This window comes from Hipposideros armiger, unplaced genomic scaffold, assembly GCF_001890085.2.
Source record: "Hipposideros armiger isolate ML-2016 unplaced genomic scaffold, ASM189008v1 scaffold_814, whole genome shotgun sequence".
In the NCBI taxonomy this organism is placed as follows: Eukaryota; Metazoa; Chordata; class Mammalia; order Chiroptera; family Hipposideridae; genus Hipposideros; species Hipposideros armiger.
This window is the reverse complement of record NW_017732164.1, coordinates 348306-363154: the sequence shown is the minus strand read 5'-3', so window position 1 is coordinate 363154 and position 14849 is coordinate 348306. Positions and strand designations below refer to the sequence as shown.

The 14849-nt window shown below is 44.8% G+C and overlaps 1 protein-coding gene across 1 annotated transcript in view; it reads right to left on the bottom strand.

Annotated features, from left to right (window-relative positions):
• The window catches only part of GABRG3 (gamma-aminobutyric acid type A receptor subunit gamma3), a 284504-nt gene that overhangs the window by 18270 nt on the left and 251385 nt on the right, over nt 1–14849 (bottom strand). The window contains exon 7 of the mRNA XM_019628903.1: nt 8634–8771. Within this exon, the coding sequence (XP_019484448.1) occupies nt 8634–8771 (138 nt within the window). The remainder of the gene's footprint in view (nt 1–8633; nt 8772–14849) is intronic.

The following is a 14849-nucleotide window of genomic DNA, read 5'->3' as shown; positions in this document are numbered from 1 at the left end:
TTGCGGATTCAACTCCCGCATGGGATGGTGGGTTATGCCCCACCAGCTACTAGATTGAAAGCAGCAACTGGACTTGGAGCTGAGCTTGCGCCAACCGCAACTAAGATTGAAGGACAACAACTTGACTTGGAGCTGATGGGTCCTGGAAAAACACAATGTTCCCCTCCCCGAATTCCCCAACACTGTTCCCCTCCCCAATTCCCCAATAAAATCATAAAAAAGAGAGTATGTCTTATGATAAAAAGTCCCCCAAAACCTCTGGGGACACATTTACAAAGATATTAATGATTGTTGGGGGATGGAGGTTTATTCTTTTATATATTTTCCTGTGATTTTTTTTAAGTTTTAAAAGTAGCAGTATTTTAAAACATGTGGAATATATACAAATAATTTAAGAAGAAAAAGAAAACATTATCTATAGATGAGAGTAAAACCGCCATTCTGGTTTTGTTGTATTTGGGCTTCAGTACCACACCCAAGCAAACCCTCTAGAGGGTTCTAGAGGATTTTATACAATTATTTTCTTCTAACACTTTATTATAAGCATTTTCCTTGTTTAAAATAACTAATCCTTAGAAATTACAAATTGGTCATCACAGAATAGTCACAGGCATATGAAATACAGTATGGGGAATATAATCAATAATGTTGTAAAGATCATGTAGGGTGCCAGATGGGTATTGGACTTATTGGGGGACCATTTCATGGGCTGTGTAGATGCCTGACCAATGTGCTATACACCTGAAGTGGAAGTAGAATAATATTGAATGTCAACTATATATATATATATATATATATATATATATATATATATATATAGTCATGGGATGTAAAGTACAGCATAGGGAATAGAGTCAATGGTATAGTAACAGCTCTATATAATGTCAGAGGGGTAGTGAAATGGGGGGCTTATCACCTTGTGAGGGGTATAAATGTCCAACTATTTTGTTTTTTAATTTTGTTGGGGAATTGGGGAAGGGGAACAGTGTTGGGGAATTGGGGAAGGGGAACAGCCAAGCTGTTGTCCTTCAATCTTAGTTGTGGAGGGTGCAGCTAGCTCAGCTCCAAGTCCAGTCACCATCTGGCCACCTGTCAGCAGCTCACGGCCACTCAGCTCAAGGTGCCATATTCAATCTTAGTTGCGGGGGGTATAGCCCACAATCCTGTGCAGGAGTGAAACCGGCAATTTTGTTGTTAGGAGCACATGCTCTCACCAGCTGAGCCATCCTGCCACCTGTTGGCAGCTCAGCTTGGGCACAGCTCACTGGCCCATGTGGGAATCTAACTGGCAACCCTGGTGCTCAGAGCTTGTGCTCTTAACCAACTGAGCCACTGGCCGGCCATAAATGTCTAACTATTATGTTGCTTTGTACTGAAACTAATAAAAAACAAACAAACAACAACAAAAAAAACCCTAATCCTTTCCAGTCTTCGTATTCAATATGAATCACCCATTTTCTTTGGGGCGATTGTACAGTTTGTGAATCCAAGACAGAGTCTCATTAAGGACAGACACTCCCAATAGCAGGTGTGGTGCCAAAGGCCAGACTTTATATGCAAAAAGGATTTTTCCTAGTGGTTCTTTCATCAATACGAAGGGTAATATAAATATCTGTCTTATATAAATAGCTGCTGTACTTCAGCCAAACAAATTTCTGTATAAAACAAATGATATCACGCCATTGAATGCACGTGTTACTTTGAAGATTCATTCCCTCGGAAGCATTCTGACCTTCAGTAAGGAGGAAAATCCCTGTGTGGGGAGGGGCTGCACAGGAACAAGAGTCCAGGAGACCTGCCCACTGCAGACCTGCCCCTCAGCGCTGGCAGGTGGCAGGCACCAGGTCGTAGGCTCTGCCACCTCATGCTGCTCCAGGTGTCAGCGGCATCAGAATGACATCACCCTCAGATCCTTCTGAAGTGAGACTTAAACCAAGACCAAAGCATGTTTCTTTTTAAGAAAACTCCTTTTATCTGTGGCTTTATTACCAAATGAAAATCTCTTGGAAGGCTGCCTATCCTTTTACTTAAGACACATTTGTGAATTATGATAAATTCTTAGCCAAGGCTGCCTCTTTAAGTCCTCATTAAAACTGTGGGCTTGTGAGCTACTTTTTAATGAAGAGACTTGGCTCTGAGTTCAACATAATTAATCCTGACAAATGGGTGAGTCACCATGTGCAGTTCTGGGTAAATTTCAACCCTCTAGAGCATTATTGATGGATGAAACAAAGGCTTTTGGTATAAGGGATCAATAAGTTACCCTAACATGGTTTGATAGCAAGGTTCGGATAAAATTACACAACATATGAGATACCACTAAAGAACTCATTAAGAAGGAAATATGGTAGCATTGGTATGGTGGGGTGATGGAGGAGGGAATTTAGAGGCTGCAAACTGCCCATGTATTTGAAATAAGAGCACAGCAGGTAACAGAGAAGCATCTAAATGTCCTTGTAATTCTCATTTCCACATAAGCTTGTCCTCAGACTATGTGGCTTCTTGGATTATGGTCTTTATTTTCCCGGGAAGAGTAATTATGCAGGTTCACTAATAACAGTGAGTATGCATTCTAAGAAGAGTGGGTCGATGACCGGGGCTGCAATGGGGAGCTGAGGCTCATGTGTCACCAGAGCCGAGTGGGGCTGGGGTCGCATGGCTTGTCCCTCTAGACCAGTGGGGGCATGTGGGCAGCAGAGTGCAGCGAGGGGGGTATGGGAGGGGCACAGCTCAGGGCCAGGCAGTCAGAAAACTACCGCCATCCTGATGGAACTGTACAGGGTTCTGAGAAGCTGAATGGGTCTCTAAGCTGAGCAAGTCCAGAGGAGCATGCCCCTGACCTCAGACCTCTTCAATGGACACGGGCCAGGTGCAGGGACCAGGCAAAGGCAATATAAGCGGATGACAGGGAGGGGTGGGAGGGGAAGAGCTGGGAATGATGCCACCATGAGCTTCTGCTCTCTCAGGGCGCCGAGGGGAGCAGGTGGGAAGGGCTGTCACCCAGGAAGCCCGTTCCTGCACTAACGTGTCCCTTCAGCGACCAACAGTGGAAACGGGACCAATAAGAAAAGTATCTCGACAGGCAGGACATGCTGCCCAGGTAACCGAATTGATGGCCCACTGTGCTAATGGCATGTCACCATGGTGAAGGGCCACTGACTCTGGCAGGCAAGCATTTAATTATCTTAATTAACAGGCCTGCATTTCCCCAGATTCTCTGCTGATGATGCCAGAAAATGGAAATCAGATCAAAATCGTCCAGTGAGTTGGACGGTTCTCTTCTGGAATGAGAGAAAAACTTTAGCTACTCAACCCTGGGGGACTCCAAATTAGGGAATTAATTTCCCACCTGGGCACCCAGCCTCCCGATAGGACCCAGACCACAAGCACTGTGGAATTTCTTAAATGTGAATATTGCCCAAGGTATTCAGGGTCTTCATAGAAAACGGAATTGTGGTATGGCACGCACTTGATACGTAAACATATGTATCAAAGAATGGAGTAAATTAATATGTTTTGTCACTTTCACAAATTTCAGTTCAGATATTTGTATCCACACCCCCAAATAAGCATTATCTGTAAAACACAAAGTAGATAAAAGGGTCCTTTATTAATTAAATTTTAAATCATGGAAGTATAAACACGGGTGAAGCATACCACTAAAATTTCAAAACACATTTTTCTTACTAGTATACCACATTAATGCACCCACATTAATATTTCTAAGATGCCAACTAAGTGTTTGCAAAGTGGGGTATTTATCTTTTTGGCTTGTTGGCGGAACAAATTAATGGTTGTTTTCTCTTCCAAACAGTCCTGTATCTACCAAGTACTTCCTCTGAGCTAATTGCTTTGCTGGTTCCCTCAGATACAAATAGGTCAATCAACTGGGAGGAACAGGTACATTTCACGCCACACAGTGATCACTGGCTCCTTCTGGCTCATCTTACAGATGAGAAGACTGAGTCTCAGACAGGTAGGATAACTGTCCAAGACAGCACGACTTGTAAGGCTAGACCTGAAATGAAACCAGGCAGGAGGGCTGCAGAGGTTTTTTGTTCTCAGCAGTGGCGTCTGTATTTCCCCTTTGATCATACAGAGCAACGTGCAGAGTGCTGTCCTGGGGCCACGTCAGGACTTGTGAGAGTAAATGGCTACTCAACCTGTCTTTGAGACATCTCTTAAAAATGGCTTCCTGGCTGGGACAGACTAGAGCTTGAGAAGGTAGGGATGGTGCAAGGAAACGAGGCTGGTGTGTGAGGTGGGTGCTTGCTGTGGGGCACACAGGAACAAGTACTACAGGTGGCTTTGGCGCAGGGCTGGGGAGCTGCCTGAACTTCCTAGCACTCAATGAGAGCACCCAGCAGCTACCCCGAGGCTCTCTCAGAATGGCTTGCCATGGGTTTTTATGAACAAGGATATTTTTACGACTCAGGTTCACCATCTGTATGAGGGAGGTAGTAGCGTAACTACCTCAAAGAGTTGTAGTAGATCAAAGAAGCATAGAGAACATCGATGGTAGCTAGCATTTAGACATGGGAATGTACTAGGGCATTCCTTGCCAGAGTTCTAAGTTTCAATGATAACATAATTATTTCACAGATAATTTTAAGTTATCATACTCCCTTACGTCGGTACATACAGATCTAAGACTTTTCTTCTAATCACATGGTTGCAAGCAGTAATGTAACACCATTATGAAAAAAAGATATATCATCCATGCCAGAGAATGTACTAAACAATGAAGCTTAACCCAACACTGAACTAGAGAAAGTAAAACGTTCTGTAAACCGAGTGTGAGCTACAGGAAGTAAAGTGAATTCTTTGTGGCGGTGACATCATGGAAAAGCCACCTGCCCCACAGGGACATGGTCTGACATTGCTGGAGCATGCACTGTGGGCCAGGCCTCACCTTCCTGAGGTTCAGTCCCCCCGCTAATAATAAAGACGTTTGCATCCGTCCTGCCTTTCTCAAAGTACAAGACGGGAAGCAAATGGACACCAGAGCATGATGTGTGTATAAATAGCACTGTTACCATGACTAAATGCTATAATTTGTTCATGTCCCATGGAAAGATAATTTTGCTTTTAAGGAATAATGAATGAAATCGGATTTTAAAAGAATAGACATAGTCAGAGTTGATTTGCATCAAAGAATTTCAATTTTCTTAGTGGATGAGCAGCTCATTCAGCCAAGCCGTGGCTTTCCCACATCTCTCTGAATTCGAGGAGGGAGGTGACTCAATGGGTTTGACAGAGTTTCCACTCAATCTTGTGAACAAAGACGCCATCGCTATTTTAAAAATCCTGACTCTAAAACCCAGACTGATTTATTACCCAGATTGCATTCAGACAAATATGACAAAAAGTCAAGAAGAAACCACTTTTAGAGTTTCTATTTGCATTCAAGATACGAATCTGACACCAGCGACCTGTTAAAACGCCTCATCCAGTAAGGCTCACAGCTGACTCAATGGACTGTTTGCCAAATAGAGCCAGTAGTAAATAGTACAGTTCTCCTTCCCAGGAAGTACATTAAGGCAATAATAACAGATATTATTTATATATATATATGGATGGCAGTTATGCACTTGGCGAATGCTAGTTCACTTAAATTCACAACGGCCACATAAGGAGAAGGCATGTCCTTCTCACTTATGAAAGGTGGGCACACATGGGGCATGGAAGGTCCCCAAGGTCAGAACCTGCCAATCTGACTCCATCCTCGTGATCCCTGAGCTCACTCTTAGTCACGGGCACTCCTGGAGAAAATATGTTTAAAATTTCAGCTGGAGCGTGCGCTACCTATTAAATACGGATATGATATAAAAGTTCATATATAGATTTTTTTTTTGGAGTTTGGAGAATTCCTTATAGAAGCTGCTGAACTTGAATCTTGGACAAACTTCAGAAACATCACGTGCTCACACCCAGCTGTGTGGCTTTTGCCGTAGTCATAGACCAGCCACTCTTCTCATGGTTACTTTGACTAAAACAATTTTATTCTCTTAAAGGGACTGTTTGGGGCTTTGTTATAAAACAGGCAGCAGGGGAAAAGGCCCTGGAGCAGTTAATCTGGGGCCCAGACTTCTGACCTGCTCTCCTCTGGTGTCTTCGTGGGCTGCCTCTTGCTCAGAGCCCTGTAGGCGTGTTCTGAACTGGCCCCAAGCTGCCAAAGGCATGACCCCTGCAGGGCGCGGCTCACATTTCTGGCCCCATTTCACGAAGTTTGCTGCATATGCCTTGACTTTCAGGATAAAAAAATGCCGTGGCGGTATTACCCCTAAGGGGTGAAAATTGTTTTTTTGGAGGAGGCAAAAAAATCTTGGATATTAGCATGAGTAGCCCTCCAAAAGGCCATCTAAAGATAAAAAGATGCACAAGCATACCTGTAGAATTACTATTTCAAGAAGTGGTGCTGATAAAGGTTGAGAACCACTGGACTGGTACAATGTAGTATGATTGCCTTAAGGTTCACTTGAAATTCATGGCCAAGGACTTCAAATGAGACCAGTGATGGGAGCTGTGTGCATTTAGTTACTTAGTTTTTTGCCCTGTAATGCTGCCTGGGTTCAGGGTGGAGTGGGAGAAGGCTGAGTTTAACTAGGGTTGGGTCTTGTGTAAGAGAAAGCTGAAAGGAGGCTGAAGGAAGGAGCAAGAGAGTGGTCATAGTGAGAGCTCCAGGACTTTCCACGGGGGGAATGGGACACAGGGCAGGTGACCACAGAGCCCACAGGAGCATTAGAACCAAGAGCGAGAGTCCATCACTTATGTCTCACTCCTATCTTCAAACAGAATTCACTGCGGGGCAAGTGAGTTCGTTTTATTTTTTATGTAGAGTTATTTCTTTAGAAGCTATTTTTTGCATATTTTCTAAAGAAGACATAGTGATTTACGATTCCACATGATGTGAAGGTTCATAAATAAATAGAGGCCAGATAAGAGGAGGGGATGGAGAACATCCTTCCATCAATGCCAATACGCTCACTGAGTTCATGGAGAGGCCCTCTTGGCCATGTGTGAGAATGGAGCCTCACGGGAACAGCTATTTCCTGCTCAGAGAGGACTGCCCTACGCCTTGCTTCTGCCCTCCAGAACTTAAGAGTAACATAACGTCTATTTGTTATGCTGATCATACATCCTAGTTTGCACATTAATCTCTCACATCCACCATATTTTTCCAGGGAGACGAAAGCTCCTTGCTGACAGCGAATGTGTTGTTCACCTTTTTATTTACCCACAATAACACCTGACTGGTACTCACGGGACTCCACAGCTCCCAGCACCCCACTGTTAGTCTTCTCTCAGGGTCAAACCCCAGCCTGTGGTGTTGAACCTGCCTTTGCATTTCCTTTTGTTTCCCATGTTTATCATTATCTTACTGAGAACAGCAGGAGAGGAAAAGCAGTACTGGCATTTGGCATTTAAATGAGAGAACAGTGTCCCTGTGTGGTGGCCCTCCTACAGCTGCCACAGACCCCAGAGTCTGCTCATTCCAGTCAACTTCTCAGGGCGCGGAATTAAATTCATGTAGGTGACTCATAATTGGGAAAACACCTCCCCCCAAACATTTCCCTTTATGCTGCCTCCACAGTTCATTTAAAGAAATTATGACCTTCTATTCCTTTAACCTTATCAATATTTAATAGCTAAACACAGATGTCATTTCTCAACTTTACCACCATATGACATCTCTAGGGAGGTTTTGCTTTTATCCATGGATCAGATAGCTTTTCAGGCCTTTCTTATTGTGCACATAGCTCTCTACGTATTTACAATCTATCAAGAATTCGGACTGTCCTTTAAAGATGCTTAGCACTCATTATCAGAATATACATTTTACTCTGGTGAATTATGCATATTAACATAAAATAACATCAATAGAAAAGCTGACTCTCACCCCATGTGCTCCCCAAACCCTGCATGAAGAAAACCTATTGCAAAATAGTGGACCAAAGAGATAAGTATATACTAAAAAACAGACCAAAAACAAAGCAAAAGAAAAACACCCCCATATAATGACAACAAGAAAACACATTGAAGTAAATTAATAGGTAAAGCATCTCTTTTTATCTAGTTGCCTGCTTTATACTAAATATATAATAATCACTTAATTAAACCAAATTGGTGGGTGATAATTGTGCTCAATGTGTTGAAAAAGAAACTCAGTTTAAGATCAAATTCAGAGTGAAGAAAAAAAGGAAGAAGCTAGAAACGAAAACTCAAAGGACATTTTACACCAGCTTTTTTTATTTGTAAATTCTCAATAATAGTTGATGCTTGTTATGTATGTGGAAAGTTGTAAAACTCTCACCATTTGTAAAACTGGTTTATATAAATATGATCAGTAGTGAGTAATAATCCTACTTATGTTTATAAACACAGCCTTGGTTAAAAAACATAAGGCAATTCTAATCGCCCTTTTCCCATCCTAATTAAAACATTAAATTTTTTTTTCACCTTTGAATCAGTTGTTTTGCCTCAAATATCACTTAAAATCATGATTGCCCAATTATAATTCGCTAAAATATACCCATAAAAGAATTCTGTGTGAAAGGTGTGACTATATATATACAGCCTTAGGCATCAGGTAGGAAAAAAGTCAGATTTTTTTTTGTTTTGTTAATTCCTACCTGCAGATGTTGTCACGATTTCCGTAGTATTTCTGAGGCCCATGAAGTCAAACTGATAAAGTCGCCAGGATTTCTGATCAGCTGCCTCAACTGAGTTTTTTCTCCATCTATATATCATTTCTTCTTTGGGGTAGCCATCTAAAATACAGAACAAATATTAACACTTGAAGGTATAGGTTTAGAAAACATCAAAGTCAAAATGATAATTCTGATCACTTAATGTGAGTTAAAATTTTAGGCCCTATTTGGTTTCTAAATTTTCCTGAAAGACACAGAAACTGCAAAAATGAATGGGTGAAGGCCACCTAACCGGGGTTTGCTGTGCAGGTCTTCATGGCCGGCAGGACATACCCAGCCTGGCCCTCGTACCTGTGGTCACAGCAGAGGACGGCTCTGCCTTTGTTTATTTCATCCTGGAGAGCTGTGGCTGTAGGTGACCTTTGAGAGTGCAGGTTCTTGTCACTAGCTCCCAGACACTGAGACCTAACTGCCCATACCCATCACACCTTCCACCCTTCCCAAGAATTTAGTCCATCCCAGTCTCAGGAAAGACAGATTTAGTAAGATTCCAGAGGTCAGCTGACTCAGTCCTGCTCTGACATCAGTCCCCAGTTCCGATCAGTGAACTTCCACCTTTTCCGGCCAATTTCCATCTTGTTAATGACTCCAGGAAGCAAGATGTCTGCTGCTTCTGCTGCCCTCGGCCCAGCGTTGGCAACCTGCCTAGAGTGTGTGTCCTGGATGTGGGCTCTGCCCCACTCCTGGGGGCACTGTCACCAGGGGACTGTGGGTTCCCTGAGGCCCAGCCTGAGATTGGCCCAACACCGGCTTCTCAATGCCAGGGTCCCTCTTCTGAACAGTGGTTGGGACCACACTGTTAACGCTGGGCTGCACTCTCTGGCCTGGTCAGACAGCTGACCTGGATGCTTGTCGGTGGTACTGGCTCTGTGGCAAGATCTGCCCCATGGGGCATGTCCCACCCAAGAGCAGGCCTGGACCCCGTGTTGTCACCCAACACGTGACAGCACTGGCACCACTGGCCCTTCACTGACCCATGCCACACTGACAATGGCTCTGGAAGGAGGAGACAGATGCACGACCTTGATGGTTCTGCGGAGCACTCTACTAATACACACAGACTTATGTGAACGTATTTGTTAAAGCAGGAAACATTCATAAATTTGACTTGTGAATTTATTTGACAGAAATACAGTGCCAGTAAAAACTAAATAATAGTACTGAAATGAAAACAGAATTTGCACACAAATGTTTATTGTCATGCTATTTTTAAACATCTAGAATGGTGAACGTGACCATGCCCATCCATAGTCTTAATGGCAGCACAGCCATTAAAAAGAATGAACAACTGAGCCAGAAGTCTGCCCACAGCACTTTACAGATTTCAAACTCCAGGATGGCATGTTGGTCTGAGTTTATCTTAGTAAAGAAGAACCAAAGCATGTGCGCGAGTGTGTGCACATATTTACATATGTTTGCATGAGAAAACTGTAAGCACATGGGACCAGCACAAATGTGCCAACCATGGCTCAGCTTTGGACAGGGCTGTGGGCGCAACTAGGGGGGTGGGGTGCCCTACTTTACCCTAAATATTGTTCCACTTGCTGTAGCCTGCACCTTATCACCAAGAGGTCAGCCTTGAAATATTGTCTTTTGTGTGTGTCTGCCTTCTTGAGATGAAAACCTATAAACTAACAATAGACAAAACATTCTATTTGAGGAAATTGTAGGCCAAAATATTAGCAATGGTAATATATAGTAAAGACTTTTCTAGTTATAATAGTATTATAATACCTAAATTTATGCAATACTATCATAACATCTAAATTTGTTCAATATTATAATACCTAAATTTATCCAATATTATTATAACATATAAATTTACCCAATGTTATTATAATACCCAAATTTATCCAATGCTATTATAACATCTAAATTTACCCAATACTATTATAATACCTAAATTTATCCAGTGCTATTATAATACCTAGATTTATCCAATGTTGTTATAATAGCTAGATTCACCCAGATTTAGTCCTCAAATCTTGGATGCAGCTGTGACAGCTGAGGATGATTTCTGAGTAGCTATGTAACAGCAACATGGCCCCGTCCCACAGAACGGGGCCCCATTCTGAAATGTGTGGATGCCCCACGATTCAGCCAGCCACAGTCACGTTTCCCCACTCCCCAAACCAGAAACACCCAATTAGAAATAACTGCACAGATATGCAAGTGGTGCTGTTTGATACTAATTAAAAATTATACTTGATAGCAAGAAATGAGAGAGAAAAACCCTGGGAATTGGAACAAAAGATAGTGTATACCAGTCTGAGAAATTTAATTACAGTTTCAAGGACACACGCATCCATGAAGCTGCAAAAGAGTGTCTGGAGCTCAATGTCCAAACCATCACCCTGATGTTCACATTTCATCCTCCTAATTGTAATTTGATTTCCAGTTTCTTTTTGTGAAGGATGATGCCTTTGGTTTGACAACGCCCTTGAAAGGGGTTTTTCCTTCCTCTTGGAACACTCCCATGTTGTCACGTGAGGCCCACAGTCTGTGGCCCACAGATCACATGTGCTCACACTGATGTGTCAGGGCTTACCGCAGAGATAAGGGGTGGGACCGGGGCCAGGGAACCAGCCAGTACCATGTGGGGACTGACTCGGAGGGCTCCTCTGTGTGACAGCATTTTCTGGAAGAGAACAGTCCTACCTTCCCACTGACACATTTTCCATGGCCATCACATATGGCATTGTTGAGACAGTGGCCAAGGCAGCTCTAGAGAGTCATGAATGGTGCAGGGGGGTTGGGAAATGATAGACAAGGAAGAGAAGTCCCAAAGGAGAGGACATGTGTGGGATGAGTACGGGACACTGGAACCAGAGAGGAGGGACAGGAACACCTGGCGACAGGAGTCAGACAGAAGGGGGCTTGCAGAGGTTACCCTCACTGCTTCTCCCACAGCTGGGTGCCCAGAAAAGCTGGGGCAGCCTAGCTTCTCAGCAGCGTGTCTCCTGTGGGGCGTCCCAGGCAGCGATGTGCATCCATTGAGCTCACACAGAAATAACCTCTGAGGAAGACAAGTGCCGTATTAGCTCGCTTATGTGTGAAATCTAACAAAACAAAGCAAACAAACAACAACCCAGGCTCATACACACAGGGAACAGACTGGCAGTTGCAAGGTGTGGGGGTGGGAGAAATGCGTGAAGGGGTTTGAAAGGTAAAAAGGAAATAAAGAAAGAAAAAAACCTCTAGAAACAAGCCTGGATTATCTTCCTTTGGGTGGTTTTCTGTCAGGGGCAGAAGGAAAAAGCAAGCCGTGCTCAGGTCGCTGACTTGTCCGAGAGGCACATTTTGTCACCACCAACCTGTGATCCAAAGGAACCAGAGGCTTCTCAGCCAGACAACAACACTGAGCTCGCATTTCTTCAAATCATGAGGCAGCTGTGGGACACCTGTGGGGACTTTCCGAGCATATAGGTGAGGATGTGATTTCCGAGAACGAGGACTGTGGTCCGTAAGCCAAGGCCTGGTTAAAGTAAAGAATTCCAACTATTTCCACGAGGTTAAGAACTGGCTAGACGAATACTGTCACCTGTCAAAAAGTGCTATTGTGAAAAGGCCCTATAGTGCTTTCCCCCAAATCATAATGAAGATCAACAGCACAGTGTCACTGTGACTCATGAGGTTGGAGACTGTCATATTATGAGTCCCTTAGTTGCATTTGAAGGATAGGAGACATTTCCCCTAAAGCTGCCTCCCATTTGCTTGTCCTGGGTGCTGCCTGGGCTGTGAGGACAGTTTGGGTGCCCCAGGCTGTGTCTGGCATGTGCCAGCAAGAGTGACAATGCACCCATGACCTTAAAACCCACCGGCCTTCGCATGCTCCCGACAGCCTGACGCAGCTGACCTGATGGACAGGAGCAAAGGCCACACCTTGTGGGTGGAGGCAGGGCTCTCCAGGAGGCCTGTGTGCTTTGGATCAGGGTCCAATACGTGGAGCTGCTTCTCTGAGAGCCAGCATTTACTACGTTAGGGACCGAGGGGTGGAAATGCAGGGGGCGCCACTCACTCCTACCCCTAGTGACCCACTCACAACATTTTTTGCTTCCTGTTCTCATGAAGTTATGCTCTGCAGGCCCAGAGGTCTTAGTTTGAAAAGGAGGGACGTGCCCACCCGGAGACACAAGAACGAGTCCTTCAAACGGGAAGTGAAGACAGTCACTTTGGGCTTGTACTGCCTCTGAGTTAGCACGCAAGGAAGGGACCCTGCAGGAGGGAAGTTCTGGGTCACCCCAGCTGCCAAAGAACCACAACCAGGGCAGGCGCTTGCTGAAGGAGAGGGCCTATGCAGGGGAGACTGCTTATAAATCCCAGCTGTGACTATGTGACCAGTGACAGAAACGAGGACCGAGACTGTCACGAGCATTCCTCTCGTTTTATTATGAATGCGTGTGTGTGCATATCAAACATATTTGCTCTCCCGTCTCTTACTCCCTCGTGTAACGTAAGGCGCGTTGACTTTATTTACATAGCGGTATTTAAGTCACACGCTCTCAAGGAGAAGGGTAAATATCACTCGGGTGCCGTTCCCCTTCCTCTGGGGAAGGCGGCCGTGCATCGTCACTGGTCCCCAGGATCATTTGACCACATTACGAGGAATTATGACCTCACTGTCTTTATTTGGAGGTTGGGAATGGTCTAAGGTGATGTGTGCAGTCATCAGGTTGACAGAGGGAAGGTTTGTGATGGCTATTCTTATGTGTCAACTTGACTAGGTTCGGGGTGCCCAGACAGCTGGTAAAGCATTGCTGGATGGCCTGTGAGGATGTTTTCAGAGGAGATTAGCTGTGACTCAGTAAAGACCCCCTTCCCTGTGTGTGTGGGCTTCGGCTAATCCACTGGGGCCTGAATAGAACACATGCCTCACCTGCCATCTCGTCTCTGCCCTGGACTGAGATTCACACCACCGGTTCCTGGTCCTCAGCCCTTCAGACTCATACTGAATCACACCACTGGTTTTGTGGGTCCCCAGACTGCAGATGGGGACTCCTCAGCCTCATCCCACTGAGCCAACCCAGGTACCAAACCTCAATTTTCCCCATTGTTCCCTAGAGAGCCCTAGTAATCCAGAGGCATAGCTATAGGGGAGAACCCTGATATGGGGATCTGGGGACAGTTTCTGCACCTTCCTGGAAGTTCACCACAGGAGAAATCCAGCTTGTCACCCACCCTGCTCTGCGTTCACTGCCAGGCTACACCTAATAGTGTCCTGTGAGAACCCCACAGTCCTGGAACCCAGGTTTGTTAATGGTCTGGAATCAGATTAGATACTCACACACACTCACACACACACTCACAGTCACATACACATACACACACAGTCATACATATACCACACAGAGACACACTCACACACCACATGCACACACTCATACATACACCATACACACACTTGCACACTCACAAAACAGTCGTACATCCAACACACTATACACACACACACACACTCACACACTCACACACACACACACTCACACAGCACATGCACACAGTGACATCAACCACACACACATCCTCTACACATCACCAGACACACACTCACACATACAAGGATATTCTGTTGCTGTTTCCACTGACTAACTTCCTTGGGCTGTTTATCAGCTCCACTTTCTGCCAGCCCAGGTACAGTGATAACCAGGTGATGTTAGCAGGAATATCACCCTACACGACCTGAAAGTGTAAGCTTCCAGGAAAGGAAGAAGGCTCCAGCAAAAGCCCATTCTCTCTGGGCAGTTTCAGTCCTCAAGCAGAGCATCACTAAAATGATGACGGAAAACGTTTACTGAGCAGCACAGGACCCTACCGTCAGTGTGGGTTGGACGGTGCCTGTTTGTTGAAGCCAAACAGAGTGTACGTGGAGCTGACTGCCTGTGGGACAGGGAAATGGTTAGGAATACCCCCGTAACATGCCAGACCCTGTGGTGTCACACGGTTCAGCACAGAACTGGGGGAGCTAACTCCTGCTCCCCTCAGGGTACTGCTCCCCACTGTCCACTGTCAGCTTACGTACATTCATATGAGCCCTGATGTGCAAGAGGCCCAGACGAGCCCTTCTCCAAATATGGAGACTGAAGCACATGACGGAGGAATGTACCACAGGTTGTAATAGAACAGCCACTCTGTCACTGC